General features: G+C 39.0%; 1 protein-coding gene across 2 annotated transcripts in view; it reads right to left on the minus strand.

Moving 5' to 3' along the window:
• The window catches only part of ITPR2 (inositol 1,4,5-trisphosphate receptor type 2), a 495,598-nt gene that overhangs the window by 310,458 nt on the left and 165,782 nt on the right, over positions 1 to 19,358 (minus strand). For both annotated transcript variants that reach the window (XM_028829349.2, XM_028829352.2), the window contains exons 19-21: positions 18,281 to 18,532; positions 17,689 to 17,833; positions 16,260 to 16,410 (exon numbers count right to left, since the gene is read on the minus strand). In XM_028829349.2, coding sequence (XP_028685182.1) covers positions 16,260 to 16,410; positions 17,689 to 17,833; positions 18,281 to 18,532 — 548 coding nt within the window. The remainder of the gene's footprint in view (positions 1 to 16,259; positions 16,411 to 17,688; positions 17,834 to 18,280; positions 18,533 to 19,358) is intronic.

A 19,358-nucleotide genomic window follows, 5' to 3' on the forward strand; every position in this document is an offset into this window, starting at 1 on the left:
TCTTATATTATACAACTTAATTTTAGGGGCAGCCCTTGTTCGGAAAGTATTCATAAAGTACCTAATGTTCATCTGGCAGGGACATCTCAGGTGGGAAGGCAGAAGAAAAGCAGAAGAATTTACAATAGGGTCAGGAAAACATCAAATGTGTCCATAAAAAAATTAAGAACACGTACAAGACAGATATGATGGTAATAGTACAGTATGGACAGCCTACGAAATTGCTTAGGATTTTTTTTTTAACTGGGAAATTATCTTAAGAGCGAGGGCAGTGAAGGACAGCTTCGCAGAGGATACACAATTTTTAACGAGGTTTTGAATGAAGTGAAAGATTTAGATTACAGAAGTGTGATCTTTGTCAAATCATGTCATCATCCTATGTTCAAAATCTTAATCCTATAAAATAGTTTGGGCCTTCTTGTAAGAATAAAATTATATAATATGTGCAAAAAAAGCCATGAACAATAAAAAGTGCCATGTAATTGTAAGGTATTACTTTCAAAATGAAAAGTAGAGGACATCTGCATGCTTTCACTACACCTCTGAAAAACAGCTCTTCTCCATTTAATTATGTTCCATTATAGTGGTCACTGCCTTACTAATGAATATGTGGTTCCATCATATAATTATAGTTCATAATGTCTTATAATACAGCATGACTGAAACGCAATATTGACACTAAATGTGGATGTCCCTCAGAAGAGTGTTTAATAAAGAACACTTAATGGAAGAAGCAGATAATATGATACCCAATTTTCTTCATTCTAAATAAAACACCACTGAATACAGTGTATTAATAGACTGCTTACAGATTCCAAGTTTCCAAGGGCTTAGAAATAGAACACAATAAAAACCAGCCAAAAGCATGTAACCAAAGTGTAGTAATGTTATTATCCCTCTTTTATTGAATATCAAGTAGACTACTTAGAAGAAAACTGTTTTACATCCCACACACTAAAGAAGTGTTATTCAAAGGATGAATTGAAAAAGCAATTCACATAAAATAGTGGCTGTGTTCTACATCTTATTTTGGATTTCATCACTGTCAAATATTAACAAAGTCATCTTAATATTCCAAATCTCAATATTTCAATTTGCAGAACTGATCTTCAATGGTTAATAGTTGGTAATGGCAGTAATAAATGAATGTGCATGCTGTTTTTATAAGTGAGATGTAATTTACTTACAGTGAAATCCACAGATCATAAATGAAAGGTTTGAGTAGTTCTCATAAAGGCATATACCATATGAACCACACGCAAACCAGTTACTGAAAATTTCCATCACCCTAGAAAGCTCTCTTCTGCCCTTTCACAGCCACTTCCCCCAAAATTTCTCCCCAGCCACACCATCAAAGGCAACCATGCTCTTGATTTCTCACACCACAGACGCATGTATTGGCTAATGTAGAGCTTCATAGGTATGATTTTGGTTAAGTGATTATGCCAAAGAAAACTGGGTAACTGATCAATGTTAAAGCACAGAAGGGCCTTTAGTTCTTTGCTGCTTTGTTCTTGCCTTGACTAGATCAGTAGTTTTGTCACTGACTTGGGTAAAGTCAGAGATAGCATGTTTCTCAAAGGCAAAGATTACATCAAACAAGAGAGGATGGCTAATACAGTGAATGACCCTATTAAATTCCAAAACTACATAAATAGGTTGAAAATAACAGGTTAAATCCAACACGGTAAATTCAAAATATAAAAGGTCCTATATGCTTAGGGCCAAATAAAACCAACTGAAGTTCATGATGTGGAAAATGTGACATAAAAGAAAACCAATTAGAATTGTAGTTGAGTTCAAGTTTAGTAGGAATCAATACTATGTCATTGTTAACAAAACACTCATTTTCACCTAGGCTACATTATAAAAGGGTTCAGAATGAAGGCGAACATAGCTGTCTTTGCCTCTGTGCCAGTCGAATCAGTGATAAATTAGATTGAGTCATAACAGGAACTGCTAAAGGAATTGCACAGGACTACACAGAAACGTGGGGGAATACAGGTGATGTGCTAGCCATTTTCAAGCACAGAAAAACCTGACATGTGGAAGGGATGTTGGATTTCTGTGCAGTTCAACAAACAGAGGTAGGGCTACTTTCTGGAAGTGAGAGGGAATTGTACATATAGGATAACCAAACGAAAAAGACCTAATAATTAGAGCTATTAAAAATAAGAAAGGCCTACTCTTTGCAGAAGTAAAATCTTAGTCACTCCAGGTGTTCAAGGAGATCCTATGTGACCATTTGTAATGGGTGCTGCATGAAGATATGAAGCTCATATATTGTATAGATAATTTATATGGTTCCTTTCTATGCCAGCATTCTATAAATTTGTGTTGGGTTCCAACAATAAGCACCAGAGATTGTGAGAACTGGGAAGCCTACGCAATTGTATTAATCCTGAAAGACACCAGATGCTAAGGCTCAAGCAATATTTGTAACTATAGAAAAATAACTGGAGTAGAGACCTTAGAACAACGTGACCCTCTTCAGTCATTCTCATTATTTGTAAGGTCATTCTTAGGGATTGATCCTGCCCTATTAACTCACTTAGTTAATGTGAGTAGAAAAACAATCAGGAAACCACCATGGCACATGTTTACCTGTGTAACAAACCAGTACATCTTAAACATGTATCCCAGAACTTCAAAAAAAATTACATTTAATTAAAAAATCATATGCTTAGATGTCACAATCTAGTAATACCGTTTTGATTCAAACATATTTGTATAAAGCAGGTAATTTACATATATTAAATTCGTTTCACTCAATAAATATTTTTGAAAACCAATTAGGTATAGAGTAATACATTAGGCAGGGTATAGGTGTCCCATAGAACCAGAAATAGAATCTATTTTGATAGTTTTCCCCCCAGTATGATACTCTTAGTTAATACATCTGAATCTCTGTTATTGAATAATCTGTGTAGTAACACTAAGAGTCATAAAGTCTTCTGTAAGTCTATTGGAAGATAAGCTTATGACAAATAATCATAAAATTAAGGAAAGAAAGATACAAGTATATATTTGAAATATTAGGGTCTCTAAATATTTTTGTGCTTCAAATGCATAAATGCTTCATAAGGCATGTCACACACATTCATCCTAACGATAGTGAGATATGAAAGTATATATGAGATACTCATATGAGTAGTTCGCAGAAAGGTGTCTAAGGAGATACAATTGCTTAGTATTACTGGGGAAACAGCAGGAGACAGAGCTAGAGATGTCTAACTCAGATTATGAAGACCCTTGGGCACCAATTTAAAGAGCTGAGTTGTTATTCTCTGGAGATGATGAGAGCTAAATAAAGAAGTAGAGTATGTGATTTAGAAAGATCCTTACGTTGGAATGTGGAGAAAGAGCCAAAACACAGAGTCAGAGAGAACAATCAGAAATTTATTTCAGGAAAGGAAGAGGAATATCTAGCTTCAAAAGATTGTGAGCTGGTAAAACTTTTAAGACTTGCGATTGAAACTTTTCTGAGACAAGCCAAACAACCATTGACAAAGGAGTGATTCTTTGTTTAAAAAAAAAAAATCTTCTTTAATATGGCCTGAAAAATAACTTCCAGCCAAACCAAAACTCTTTCATAGATATGTACTCTGTTGTGCTGAACTTTCTTGGGAAACTTGGAAAAAGCAGAAAAGAGTCCCTGCACGTGAGGAAGTCATCTGTGTATAAAGAAAGCAATAAAATAATTATAGAAAGAACATCAACTGTAAAGCTGTAGGTTTTTTTTAAAGAAGAGAGAAAAAGAAAAAGAAACCTGAATTCAAAATTTCCAGCAAGCTACATACAAGCTGTATGATCTTAGGCAAAGTATACAACCTGTCTAAAAGCTTATTTCCTGGACACAATCAGGACCATAATATCCGACACGCTGGACTGTGATAAGGATTAACAATAAAAATATGCAAAAGACCTAGAGGTATGCTAGGTGTTCTATATAAATAATAGATACATTTACAGAGTAATCCCTTGCCTGATGTGCAGCCTGGCATCCATTACATAGTTATTCTCCCCCTATTTTACTATGTGCATTTGATTTTTAAAAGGAACATGATCTAGTGTAGACCATGTGTTTGACACCCTCTTGACACAGAGAGAAGCTGGGAGGTGGAATGAGGAGAGTCCTTTTAGACACCATTGATAACTAAAAGAAAATCCGATAGTTATACAGATACTTTTTCTAAAACGTATAAAAGCTTAGAAGGAAAAAAAAAAAAAACAAGCAAACAAACAGAAAAGTAAAAGACATTATACATTAAGCCAGAAAGGACTTGGAGGCACAGCCAGCATAGCACAAAGCTGGTGAGAGAACCAGACTCAGGACATTAGAACAAACGGCACAGAACATTAGAACGGCACAGAAATCTTTCTCAGCTCCTGAGGAACAGCATCCTGCAAAAGGCTTGCTGCCTAGAGCAGGTTTCCGATGCCAGATATTCCGGGACACCTGGAAATAGGAAGCTTCTAGCCATTGTTTTCATGTCTAAAATTTTGTTACATGTTTAAATGTTTTAATTTATTTTTATTTTTCTCCATAATCTCTATTTCCTATGACATCTGCTATGGCTTGAATGTGTCCCCCAAAGGTCATGTGTTGGAAACTGGATCCCCAGTGTCGTAAGCTTGGGAGGTGGGACCCCTTTAAGGGGTGTTTAGGCCATGAGAGCACCACCCTTATTAATGGATTAATGGCATTATCCCAGGAGTGGGTTTTTGTAAAAGAATAAGTTCAGTGCCATCTTGCTCTCTCATACTCTTGCTTTCTCTTTGCCCTCCCACTAAGAGACGACACAGCAAGAAGATTTTTCCAGATGCTGGTCTCCTCAACCCTTGGCTTCCCAGCCTCCAGAACTGTGAGCAATAAATTTCTGTTCCTTATACATTACCCAGTCTCAGGAATTCTGCAAAAGATGTTACTCATTAATCCAGAAAGGACTTAGAGGTGCACCCAACAGAGCACCAAGCTGATAAGAGAACCAGACTCAGAACATGACAATGGCATAGAAATGTTCCTCAATGTCTGAAAAACAGGATTCCACAAAAGGCCTGCTGTGCAAAATGGATCAAGATAAGATCTTAGTCTTGACCCAAAATGTTTCCAATCAGGGCATTTTCTAGGAAGATAACTGTGGTGGAGGCTGTGATGGTCCTGCCCAGATTCCCTTTCAGAAGTGAAGGACTACTCCCCAAGCTGCTGGAGTGCTACTCAGAAGACAGCCCTCAACTGCCCGCCTCTGTGTTTGTGTCCCCCCAAAATTCGTACATTGAGATACTCTCTCCCAAGGTGACGGTGTTAGAAGTAGAACCTTTGGGAGGTGATTAGGTCATGGAGGAGGAGTCTTCATGAATGGGATTAGGGCTCTTTTAAAAGATGCCCAAGAGAGATTCCCCTTGCCCCTTGTCCCTTTCCCCAAGTCAGGACACAGTAAGAAGGTGTCATCTTTGATCCAAAAAGCAGACCCCCACTGGACACCAGATCTGCAGGCACCATAATCCTGGACTTCCCAGCCTCCAGAACTATGAGAAATAAATGTTTGTTGTTTAGAAGCTGCCTAGTTTGTGGTATTTTTGTTGTTGTTGTTGTTATAGCAGTCCAAATAGTCTAAGACAGAAAACTGTCTTACCAAGAAGTGGGATACTGCTATAACAAACATCTAAGATGTAGAAGTGCTTTGAAACTGGGTAGTGAGTAGAGGCTGGAAGAGTTTTGAGGTGCATCCTAGAAAAAGCCAACATTGCAATAAACAGATCATTAAGGATGATTCTGTGAAGTCTCAGAGGAGAGGAAGAGAGCTACAGAGAAAGCCTGTAGCTCTAACACGCTTCAAATTCTCTAAGAGTATTCTTAAAGACTTCATAGAAGGTCACAAACAGAACACTGGTAGAAATATGGATGGTAAAGGTCATGTGGAGGAGGTCTCAGATGGAAATGAGGAACGTCTTATTGGAAACTACAGAAGAGGCCATCATTGTATAAAGTAGCAATAAACTTGGCTGAATTGTATTCATGCCCTAATGATTTATGGAAGGTAGAACTTGCCAGAGATGAAATTGAATATTTGGGTGAAAAATATGTAAGCAAAGTGTTAACAGAACGTCTGGTTCCTCTTGACTGGTTACAGTAAAATATGAGAAAAGAGAAATGGCTTAAAGATGGAATTGCTAATTAAAAAGGAAACGGAACTTCAATTTTTGGAAAATCCTCAGCCTATCCATATTGAAAAAAACGAGAAAGTCTGTTTGGAAGTGTGGCCAAGTGACCATTTGATAAAGAGTTTACTATGGATCAGGCATCTTAAGGGAAGCCAGATGCTATCTATCATGGCAATGGGGAGATGAGTTAGCCACCTAAAAAGAAGTCAGGACCTACTGTCTGAAACAATGGAAGAATGACCCCAGCAGATTTAGGAGATCACCAGGGATGCCCCTCCCATCACAGGAACAGAATATAAGGAGCTACGGGCCAAAAAGATTTCAAAGGAGGGGTTGCCACCTCACATCATGGGCTTCACTTCCCCATGCCCTGCGACTGGGCTCCTGGGCTGCTCCAGGGGGCCCCATTACAGCATGCACGGTATCCAGCAAAGCTGTGGGGGAGTTGAGTGGGGAGGAGTTGCTGCTTCCACCCAAATTTCAAAGGATACCCTGATGAGCTGTGGGGCCCAGGCAATAGAAAGCACCATCTATCAACCAGGAAGCAGGCTCTCACCAGACACTGAATCTGCTGGCACCATCATATTAGCCTGTCCTCACACTGCTAATAAAGACACACCCGATACTTGGTAATTTATAAAGCAAAGAAGTTTAATTGACTCACAGTGCCACATGGCTGGGGAGGCCTCACAATCATGGCTGAAGGCAAATGAGGGGCAAAGTAATATCTTACACGGCAGCAGGCACAGAGCATGTGCAAGGGAACTCCCCTTTATAAAACCATCAGATCTCGTGAGACTTATTCACTATCACAAGAATAGCAGGGGAAGAACCTGACCCCATGATTCAATTCCCTCCCACTGGGCCCCTCCCATGACATATGGGAATTATGGGAGCTACAATTCAAGATGAGATTTGGGTGAGGACACAGCCAAACCATATCAACCATGATCTTGCACTTCCCAGCCTCCTGAACTGTGAGAAATAATTGCTTGTTGTTTATAAGCCACCCAGTCTATGGTATTTTTGTTACAGTAGCCCAGGCAGACTAAGACAACTAGTCTGAAGACAGGTACTTTAGGCAAGGTCACTCACCCATTCCAGAGCAGCCTATGGGGACAAAAAGGCTCAGCCCCGTCACCCTAATGGAGACAGCCCTGAAGGACATCCCAACTTCAACCTCCCAGAAGCCTTCACTAAACTGCATCACAAGCCAACTTCTCCCCTTCCCAATCCTGCTTTCCTTCCCATTCTGCTGGTGTTGATCCTAAGAGCTCTCCCTAATAAGTCTTCTTCATGCTAATCCTGTCCCAGAATCTGCTTCCTGAGGTACACAACTGGCAATTTGTAATTCTAGAGTTGCTGAGAATTGTGGTCATTGCTGCTGTTATTTAAAAATCAGTGCAAGAATTTCAAGATGTTATGAGAAGAACATGCTCATCTGATACAATACATACAGACACAAAGGGACAAGAAGGAAACCTACCACTGTGGATGGGATTATACCCATGTTCCTGCCTTTTCTTGATTTAAGTGTATGATTTGGATGGCAAAGCTTCCCTTGATTTAAGTGTATGATTTGCAAGGCAAGAAGGTGTAGGGAGAAGGGAACCGCATATGTAAGATGGGTGAGTGTGGTGAACATGGTACAAAATGGAGATAAGATAGTTCTTTCAGAAGCAAAGGGACCTCACTGAAAGCACAGCATGGACAGGGGGAGGACAGACAGAATCGGGCCATCTCAAGAAGAATAAGCTTGAATGCCCAGAGGCAGCATGGTGCTGGGAAGAGCTAAGTCCAGACATCTGAGTTTTTCAAGTGATGAACAGTAATTGGTGTGCCTTCCCTTTGCATGTAAACTTTGCTAACACTTCTTAGCACTGTGAACTCTACTGCAAACTTAACTCCTTTGCAGAGACCTGAAAAGAGTTCAGTCTGGTGAAAAATTCAAGAGATGAACACTGAGAAAAGTCTTTAATAGGACACTAGCTTGTACCTGAGGCATGTGTTCTTTGGTTTTGATCCTTATATTAAACCCTTTTCTGTTCTTTCTGATCCCCCATCTCCACATATACACTTCCTCATGGTCTCACCTCACACTCAGTTAAGTCTTTTTTTTTTCTCCCTTTCTTTTTTTCTTTCCTTCCTTTTTTTTCTTTTGTAAGATACTCTGAGTATATTCAGTGAACTAGGGCTTCCAGTTTCAAGACATTCAAGCTGGTGTCTTACAAAGAACAATCATAGCTATTAATCAGAAGATAAGCTTCACAGATATTTGCTAAAAAGGTTGTTTTACAACACACATAAAAAAAGAATGCCATTCAATGAATGAAGGAAGATTACATACTAATCTTCAAAGAATCAGTTTTGAACTAAAAGCGATTGCAAAGATCATATTTAGACTAACCTCGTAGTTTTATAAAAGAAGAAGAAATTATTTCCTGGCAGATTTTTTTTGTCTGCAAATATTTTCTTCCTTTCTCACCCATAAAGCAATATTTTAAAATGTTTCTGCCCTACCCCTCTCATCTCAATTTCCCTTCTCCTTTTTAACAGTAACCATGCTGCCACAAAAAGCATCTCAAGGTAGATAATGTGCAGTCCCTATAAAGGTAAACAGACAAACAAAAACTTAAATTGAAGAAGTAAGTGGTGCTTTGCCAGGAGATGGAAAGTTGACATCCTCTTACTTTGTTCCCCAAATCTCCTAGGGCAAGCGGTACTCCCGGACACAGACATATTCAAAGCGCATCTCATTACCCTGCCTCCTATCTCCGCCCTACCCTGGGTTGGGTCCACAGGTCTGTATGTCACTTGGGACAGCAGAATTATTTTAGGGAAGGAGGATAATTACAGGCTGTTGAGGTTGCCTGTATCTTATTCCCTAAGGCCAAAGGCACTTCATTTTCGACCCTGAAACCTCAAAGAAAAAGAAATCCTACAAGTAAATGGAATTCTCCTTTAATTTTTTTTAGTGACTCCCCATTTTCTACATCATAACATATATACCAACGAAAGAGATTATCTGGTTACTGACTGGGAACAGGCCCACATTTCAGTGCTTAGCTATGGAAACTCCCAAGAATTTGAAATTGTTGTGAAAAAGCAAAATGAGAGAAGCTATGAATAAACTATTTAGCTCTTGGTTGGTCTTTTGGTAATTTTCTATGATCTACTGCCTTTTCAAATTATGGTGAGTTCAAGGATGGGAAGGAAGGCAATAGTGAAAAGACATTGTAGTAGTTTCCTAGACACACTAATTATGCCCAAAGTTCACTGAATGATGTAGACTTTATTGTTCCATGGTGGAGATTCAAAGTTGAACCCCAGTCCCATTCAAACAGCAAACACAGATCGGTAGAAGGATATTAACAGGATAAATAAATAAAAAACCAGACCCAAACCATTTCCAGACTGTGTCAACTTCTCTATTCTAACCACACACACACTTACATGGAGATGATACTCGAATGATCCAGAGTTATACACATATCATGCTGTTCCACAGAAGATGCATAAGTGGGATTCACATTTGCCCTCAACTATTTAAGTGACTCTCCAGTAGAACAAAACATACCCATGCTGTTGTAAAAGAAAAAAGGGCTCTTAATTATTAGTAGAAATAGAAAGCTTTGGATTGTCCATCCTTCGGCAAGTATAAAAAGATGTATACTTTTAAAAGTGAAATGTTTGCAAAGAATATGGAAAATATCCAGTTCATCAGCTTGTATGTGCATTTGCTTTTAACTTCTATAAGCGACAAAGAAGAACACAGCTTGCCATAATCCTTCTACTCAAAAGATCAATTACACTGAATGGTGCCTGTGCATTTAAAATCACTGAGAGCAAATCATAAGTATTAGGCAAAGCAAATTCACTCAACAACACAGCCTCCTGGGAGCAGGTACATTGGTTTGAAAACAATATTTCTTAAGTAAATGTATAGCCAATGAAAGTATTGGATTGATAGTTCTGAAGTTCTGAATCTTCTATTTCACTACAGTGACGGCCAGTGAAGGCCAGTGCCAGCTCCCTGTGTCTCCATATGAACAAGCCTCAATCATTTTCTGAACGGACCACCTTTAGGTATGAAGATGAAAAGCCGCTTCTGAACCTAGCAATTTCTGCCGAGTGTGCCAACTATAAGCCATTGTGACAGGGAGCAGCCACGGCCTGGAAGCTAGACACAGACCCCCAACCAGATCTGGGATGAGGACAACTTACAGTGACGCCGAAGTGGGCTGCTGTGTGACCGAGGATGCAGAAGAAGAAAATTTCTGTAATTGCCACTTTCCAAGCCAGCCATCTCTACAACCTCAAACACTCATCACTGGCATCTAAAGCTACAGGATTTCCCAGAAAAATCAAATGGATGCTGTGCGTGCCCATCCCATTTAAGCCTGGCGCCACTGAGGCTGGCACAAAATGGAACTCCAGGAACTGTAAAGCCTTTTCCTTCTAGATATGCCTCCTCTTCCGCTCCCTGCGTCTGACCTGCCAAACACATTTTTCTGCATGTCCAACCCCAACTGTGCTGGAGAAAAGTTAGTAAGTGGGAACTAAGAGGGATAAAAAAAGATGTAGTTCTAGTGCATAAAATTTTCCAGACATGATATGAGCATACAGAACTGTATCATTTACTTAAAGGAACTGGTCTACCTAGCAACAATGTTTATAAAACCACTTTTTTTTAAATTGTACTTTGCAAATGACTTCCCATTGAAGATAAAGTTTCTTTAAAAGAGAAAAAATATTTATAGTATGAGAGGAGTCCATATGAAAAAAAAGAAGAAGAAAATACAATCCAAAGCATTTAGATATCGAAGAGCCAAGATGATGATACAGAGTATTGTAATGTGGTAACACTGCTATGACTCCTAGCAGTTGATCTTTAAAATAATAGTTCTTTTTTTTCCTCTAGGTACTTTCCACAATCTGGGATTTCCTCTCTGGCATCGACCTTTGTCTCACCCTGCACCACAGGAATTTTTCCCATGCTTGACAATCCTGTCTCCATATTTGGAGATCCCAGAAAAGTGTTTCTTCTTGCTTCTTCTGTTAAGAATTTATACAGTCTATTAGAACTTTTGTTAGGAATTTATAGTCTAATAGAGAACCTAACTATAATATTAATAACACATCTCCTAGTAGAGTTGTAAGATCATTCTTGAGGTTTGAATTGTCATCTTGCATAACATAAATCCTTTTCCTACCAAGTTAATTACTTAAGTTCTTAACTTTTTTGTTTTAGAAAACTTTCAAATTTATAGGAAGAGTTGCAAGAACAGTACAAAGAACTCCCACATAGACTCTGCCCAGATTGATTAGATTCACAAATGCTGCCACATTTGCATCTCTCTGTCTCCACACACTCACACACACACACACACACACGCACATGCACGCACACACACATCTTTCCTGCTCTATTTGAAAGTTAGTTCCAGACGTCATGACCTTTCAACTTTCAATTCTTCAGCACGTATTCGCTAAAAACAAGTATATTAGCTTAGCTAAGCACAGTGCAATTACAAAAGTCAGGGAATCTAACTGACATAATCAATATTCAAATATAACCTGCAATCCATATTCCTATAATTCATTTTCAAATTTTATCACTTGTGCCAATAATATCTTCTATAGATAATATTTCTCCTAATTCAGGATCCAGTGCTGAATTGCATATTGAATTTTAGTTGTCATGTCTCTTTAATCTCCTCTAATCTGAAACAGTTTCTCAGTCTTCAACATTTTTGCCCACATAGATATTCTCTATTCTCCATTCAGCAGCCAACATGATCAGAGCACATCAGTCCCTTCTCAAATCCCTCCAGAGATTGCCCATCAAACTTAAAATAATACCCTCCCTCACTCCATCAGTCTCCATATCATTGACCTACTTTATTTTTCTTCACAGCATTATCAGATGTTACAAGATAGATAGATAGATAGATAGATAGATAGATAGATAGATAGATAGATAGATAGATAATCTGGCCGTTTCTCTTAATAGGAGAAAGGAAAAATTTTGCCTATTTATTTATTAATTGTCTTCCCTGTGACTAACAACTTTGGTTATCTTGTTCATTACTTATTACCAGTGACTAGAACTGTGTCTGGCATATTGTAATTCTTCAATAGATTCTTGTTAAATAAAATAATAAATTATTATCAGATTGCTGAAAGAAATAATCAAGGTATCTAGAAGTCAATGGAATTCACTAAAAATATGAGAATTATAAAAATTAAATTTATGTGTCTTTGAGGGCAGATATAAACAGGACGGTGGAGAGTGCAAACAAGTTACAACTTTTCCAAGAAAAAAAATACTTTCCTTAGGCAAAACTATAGAGAGAGAAAAAAATCAGCAGTTGCCAGGGGGCGGTGAGGAGGTGGGAGAGGGGTTGAATATGCAGAGCACAGAGAATTTTTAGGGCAGTGAAAAGATGCTGTATGATACTATAATGTTAGATACGTGTCATTATATATTTGTCCAAATACATAGAATGTGCAACACCAACAGTGAACCCCAATGTCAAGGACGAACTTGACATAATGACGTCAATGTTGGTTTATCAATTGTAACAAATGTACCCCTGTGGTGGAGGATGTTGATATGGGGAGGCTATGCATGTTGGGGGGCAGGTGATAAATAAAAAAATCTCTGTATCTTCCTCTTAATTTTGCCATGAACCTAAAACTGCTCTAAAAAAAAGTAAGTCTTTAATAAAATACTCTTCATGGTGAAACACTGAAGGCAGACTGTAAGCACTGAGATCAAAAGTCAGGATCAACTTCGAGCTTTTTAAGAATAATTTAGTTTAGACTGAAGACTGTAAAAGCATAACAAGAAGCTTTCATACAGACATTTCAAGTGTTATGTACCCTCTGGGAGTGGTAAAAGGAGTCTCACTAGTGAGATTCAGGCAGCAGAATTAATATAGACCCCTGCATGCCCCTGCTCTTTGATTAACAACTACAGTTCTTGGTCTTTGCTTTGCTCTCATTCGTATGTTGTTCATGGATTTATTTTTATAAAACATTCAATTTACTTTAAAGATGCAATAATAGTAAAGAATATTCAAATACGCTTTCCTTTTTTCTCCATTTGCTCTCATGGTTCCTCCCTCAAACCCTTATTATTCTCTCTCTGAATGTATACTACATATAATAATTTTATTATGTTCTTAGAGATTACCATTCTGGATAATTATACCATGTAGATTCAGGTTGTCTTTTATTTCCAAAAGGTTCTCTTGGATTGCAATTTTAAATACTCAATTCTGTTCCATTTTCTTGTTTTTCTTCTTCAGGGACTCCAATTATTCATATGGTGGCTCTTCTTTGCCTTTCTTCCATTTCAGCCTCTTTCCCTCTCACCCTCATCACTTGTTTCTTTGGATCATTGTCATTTTCTTCATTATTCTCCTGCCTTTCTTCAATGTCACCTATTTGATTTTCCTTCAAATCTATTCTCCCTTTGACACCTTATAATTTAATCTGTGTTGGTAAAAATAAATAAATAAATAAAGCCAACCATTTTATTCTATTTCTTTCCTAAGTTCAATCAATTTTCATTTCATTTCTTCTTGGGTTTTGGTCCATTTCTGATCTTAGTTTTTGAATTTATGAATCAAAGTGTTTTCCATAGTTCACTGTGCTTGAAGCTACTTAATTCCATTTAGAGTATCATGTTACAATATTCTTCTGCTTCACAGTTGCTTTTCAGGGAGGAATTTCCATCCACTGAGGTGTTTAGATTTTTCCATTCTGTTTTTGTCTTAAACAGCGGTTTCACATAGTGAGACTGATGACACTGACACATTCAGCAGACAGGATTAACAATGAGCGGGTTTACAGGATCTCTGGTTCAAGGGCGCCCCCTCCTGTCAGAGTCATGAAGTGCAGTTTCTTTAAAATTTGGCTTTTGGTGGAGGTCGGTGGAGTGATATGCCCATCGATGTTTCAGGTTTCTTTTGTCTTGTGGTATTCTAGATCTCCCCATCTTGCCTCTTTTTCCTTCACCAAAAGACTCGAAGGCGTGCCCTTCCCTTACCTGCGAACTTGTTCATCCCTAGAAGCACTGCTTTTCCACAACTGCTCCCTGTGCTATTTCAAGTCCCTTCCTGTTTAGTTGGTGCTCTTATCTACCTGGATACTTTTTCCATGTTTTCACACCTACATAGACTTTCTCTTTCTGAGGGTGATTTTCATACAATTTCATTTCATTCCCTTTGCATACGATCCCTTTTCTCTTCCCCAGTTTCTCCGAAAACCGTTCACCATCCTCAAAGCTTGCAATGGGAGCTCCACTAGGCAGCTGTACTAAAAATGAATGAATATTTTTCTGCTTACAGTAACTAGCATTTGCATTGTCCCCTCGCTTCTAGTTATGCTGAAGGTGAGTGATTTATGTGGTTCAGTTGGCTTCTTAATGATTTATATAGTTTTTTGAAAGCTAAAAAAGGAATTGAGATTTGAGCAGCAGCAATTAATTACTTTAGGTTACGTAAGCTGCTCATTTATAATTCTTAACTAGATATTTCTTCTTTATGTCTGAAATTAGGTTTCTGGTTTTTGCCCTTTTAATCCTGTAGTGGATGTTGTAGTGGATACTACTGTGCTCCACCTGTGTCCCCTTTTCAGGGCTGAGGCTCTTACTGCCCCAGCTGCTGGGCATCCTTGTTGCTATTTACAGCTGTACCTCTCGCTAGGACGGACTCTTACCCAATGTTACACAGCCCCCTCCGGGACAAAGCCAAGTAGTAATAGCTGGCTGATGCAAAGACACCAAGTGTGGCCCCCTTTGCCTTAATTTGTGACAATTCCAAAGAGCATCCCAGCTCCAGAGCTCCCTACAGGATGACCTGAGGTCTCAGTCATGACTGCATTGCAGATGAGCTTCTCTGCCTGCCCAGTCCTACCTTCCTCACTTCCTAACAGGTATATATCCAAGTGCACTCCTCCATATACCTTCTGCAAACAAGCCTCTATCTCAGGGTGTTTTTAGGGTATCCAACCCAAGACAATCGTCATAAAAACTTTGTATTGACTTATGAGACAGTCACTGTTGAAAGCCCATTGAATGTATTATATACATTCCCTTAATTTTTGCAAGGAAACTGTGAGAAGGATATTATTATCATATTCGTATCTCAGATGAGAAAAGAAAAATCATAGAGAAGATAAGTACCTTATAAATGGTCAAGGCAGGATTTGAATACAGGCACTCTAACTTGAAAGCCCATTCTCTTATCCACTTCACTCCACAGGTTCCCACACTGGCGTGGCATTCGCTCCTTCTCTGGCATGATACTTCGCCAGCCCTTTCCTTGAATCTTTCTTTTTTTTTCTTTTCTTTTTTTTTTTTTTTTTTTTTGAGATGGAGTCTCATTCTGTCGTCTGGCTGGAGCGCAGTGGCACGATCTTGGCTCACTGCAACGTCTGACTCCCTGTTTCAAACAATTCTCCTACCTCAGCCTCCTGAGGAGCTGTGATTACAGGCACGCGCCACCATGCCCAGCTAATTTTTGCATTTTTAGTAGAGACGGGTTTTCATCATGTTGGCCAGGATAGTCTCGATCTCCTGACCTCATGATCTGCCCGCCTTGGCCTCACAAAGTGCTGGGATTACAGGGGTGGGCCACTGTGCCTGGTCTCCCTTGCATCTGTCTAAGCTCTGCTGTGGAGCATAGCCTTCAAATCTATTCTCTCTTTGACACCTTATAATTTAATCTGTATTTGTAAAAATAAAGGAGGCTGAGGCAGGAGAATTGCTTGAACCAGATGACCACAAATATCAAGATGTTTTCATTTTTTAACACATAATATTTTCACAAGTGGTTTGGCTATAATGTTAGCTGCTAAAGATGGAATCTGACCTTATGAATTCATCTTTCAAAGCTTTAGCATTATAAACAGAGATGCATGTTTATAAATCCACCTTATTATCACTCAGCCCTGTCACAGGAATTGTGTTCATATGCACACATATATTAGCAGGTACACAATAGCAACACCTTCTCTGTAGTTTTGTTTTTTATCTTGCTTCCAAGTAATAACAATGATATTATCACATTTCTCAAAATTCTTACCTCCATCTTGAAATTTGCTTAATCTTTCAAAGTATGACGACATGGGGGCCTGGACAATGTCTAAAATAGCCAGAAGTGTTCTTGTTAGCCTTAATAACTCACTGAAACTATAAAATCCAAAGTATATAAGATTCCGAGCCAAGTGGACCACCTTAATAAAAAAAAAAAAAAAGCAGGGAGGGGGAGGGTGAAAGACTGGAAAAAAAATTGGGAATTGCAATAAACATTGGCTTTTTATTATCTAAATTAGCACAGCTATTTCTAAACTTCCTAATTCTTTAACACCTAGGAATTAAAATACTTGCAAAAGCAACCACTTGAACTTTGATTTATTCAAGTCTAGAACTAAATCCAAGTAAGATTCAGAGTGCTTTAAGGTACTTAACAAAATTTACACTAGAATTATTTACATCTTAATTAAACATTTAAGTAATTTAAGTCAGCAGGATGCCACTTAATAAATGGTTGCACCAATTAATTACTTTAATAAATGGCTATTATCCAAGAAATTTGCCCAGAAATCCATGTTCCCTATGCTGCTTTGTGGTCTTGTGGATTGCAGAGGACATTCCAAGTGCAAGAGTCTACCTCCAACATGTGGCCCCCAGTGAATAGTCTCCCCCTACCACACTGTATCAGAGTTGGTCCAAGTGACCAACAGAATTGATGACATGTCACTTCCAAGATTAGATTACAGAAGACTGCAACTTCCATCTTGGACTCTCTCTCTCTCTCAGATGGCTTGCTTTGAGGAAGCCAGGTGCCATGTCATGAGGACACCCAGGCAGCCTACAGAAAGGCCCACATGGCAGGAAGCTGAGGTGCCAACAGCCAGCAAGGAGGTGTGGCCACCAACAACCCCTCCAGTGACCTTAGAAACAGACTGTCCAGCCCCAGATGGCTGCAATCCCAGTCAACAGCTTGCTGGCTACCCCATCACAGACCCTGAGCCAGAACCACCCAGCTAAGCTACTCCTGGCTTCCTGACCCATAGAAGCTATGATAATGTTTGTTGCTTCAGGCTGCAAAGTTTTGGAGTAATTTGTTATACACCAGTAGGTAGCTAATACACCAGGTATCAAGTAATAGCATCCTTTCTCTAGTTTTGTCACTACATCCCCAAACTGAAGATATTTCAATTCAGTTCAATGAGAATAAAAACATCATCTCCTTAGAGACAAAAAAAAGGATCCAAACATTCCACAAAATATGCAAAACTGCCTGTGCTTATTACATGCAAAAAATCTTACACGAATGAAACAAAAAAAATCAAGGGAAACTGTAATTAATAGACAATTATAAATAAAATGTTTTCTACTGGACATTAAAGCACCAAAACTATATTTTAAAAATGGCAGAGAAAAGAATATCTTCATGAACTAAACTACCCAGTTACCAAAACATCCTAAATATTGGAGGGAAAAAGTACCTCAAATGTCAGTTTATTTTTTTCTTTATCCCCAAAAGGAAAGGGCTGGTTTACGACTTCTTTCAAATATTCTTCAACAAATTCCATTGTCAGGGCAAATTTCCTCTTCATATCATTTCGGGAAGAGTCTGTTATAGAATCATATCTGGAAATACAGAAAGAAGATAATGCAAGTTAAACTGATTGCAATCATTTAAAAATAATAAAACATATGTACTTTAGCTTCCTGGCTGCATAATCCTGGATAAATTAGTTAGCCTTCCTAGGGCCTGGGTCCTCATCTGTAAAACGGGGCTGTTGTGAAATGAGCGATGTGTAAAGCAGTTGTAGCAGTCTACCACAATATGAAGTACTTAAAATTCTTGCCAATTACAGCAACATTATTTGCTTATTGTTTTCTAGAAAATGCCTTTATTCCCACTGAGAGTTATTTCACCCTCAAAAACGAGTATCTTATTTGCATTTAGAAGATTAACAACCCGCGACAGGACACACAAATGCCTTTGCACATGTTACATTTCAAAACTGTAGCCATTTGATGTGGAGTTCATCTGCTGGACTCCAAAGCCTCAAGACCTTTTTCCAAACATACTCATGAATTGTGATCTTTGTGGGGATTTCTGTCCAGAGCCTGGCATAGCGAACAGGCACCACAGACTCCTGGGGATCCCGGTCAACGTGCATGTGGAGCATGAGGCGACAGAAGGACGCTCGGAGGTCGAACGGCAGGCTCTCATCCGACACACACCGCAGGATCAGGTCTACAGAGAGCTGTGTAGAAATCTGGTTTATGGCCAGATACTGGCGATCCAAGCACATCCTTGCAAAGAGGTTTAGCTGGTACCTTAAAAATGATAAACATATTACATTATTGCCTTATCTCGAAGAAATCTTTAAACATCATAGTACCAATCAGTATCTATGTTTAAGACACCTGTATTTCCAAGCATTCATGATATTGGAGTCAAACTCTTGATTGTAGTATGTTAACCATTAAGATCAAATGACAAGACATATATGGAACTGTCTCTCTGTCCCTTCAGTTACAATACCTCTTACTTGTTTCAGCAAAATGTGTCTGCTGGAGAGTGTCACTAGGCACTCCAGTCTGGGTTTCCTAGGATTACAAACACTGCACTCAGGCTGAAGGCTCTGGGCAACAGCTCACGTGAAACCATCTCTCTCCACCTTCCTCAGCCTCACTCAGCTTCAGGCTCTAGTGTCTACACTCCAGGTTTCACCCCATTCAGTTCCCAAACCAAAAATGATCAGTCCAAATGGCATGAGTGCACTTGGCTTATCAGCCCAGTTTTGAGATTAAGAATTAGCCTTTGATTTGGTTGCTATAGTTGTAGAAACCAGGGAACACAACGCGTCATCTGTCTTTGTCTGATTCTTGCCATTTGGGCCCAAGTTGGCCCCAAGGCTTCTGCCCCAAGGTTTCTATCCCTGCAACTCAAAGACGCCAGCTAGGTTCTTGCTCCCAATATGCTGACCACCAGGAACTGCCTTCAGTACTTCTGCTGCCATATTCCAGTGCTGAACTTTCATAACTACAGGCACCAGTTTCTCTTAGGCCCTAGGTCACCACATATTCATAATCCACTCTATACTAAACTACTGGCTACCCTTGTGGCCAGATCAATTTCCTTAGCCCCATGTCTATATCA

Source organism: Macaca mulatta, chromosome 11 (genome assembly GCF_049350105.2).
Source record: "Macaca mulatta isolate MMU2019108-1 chromosome 11, T2T-MMU8v2.0, whole genome shotgun sequence".
Lineage (NCBI taxonomy): Eukaryota > Metazoa > Chordata > Mammalia > Primates > Cercopithecidae > Macaca > Macaca mulatta.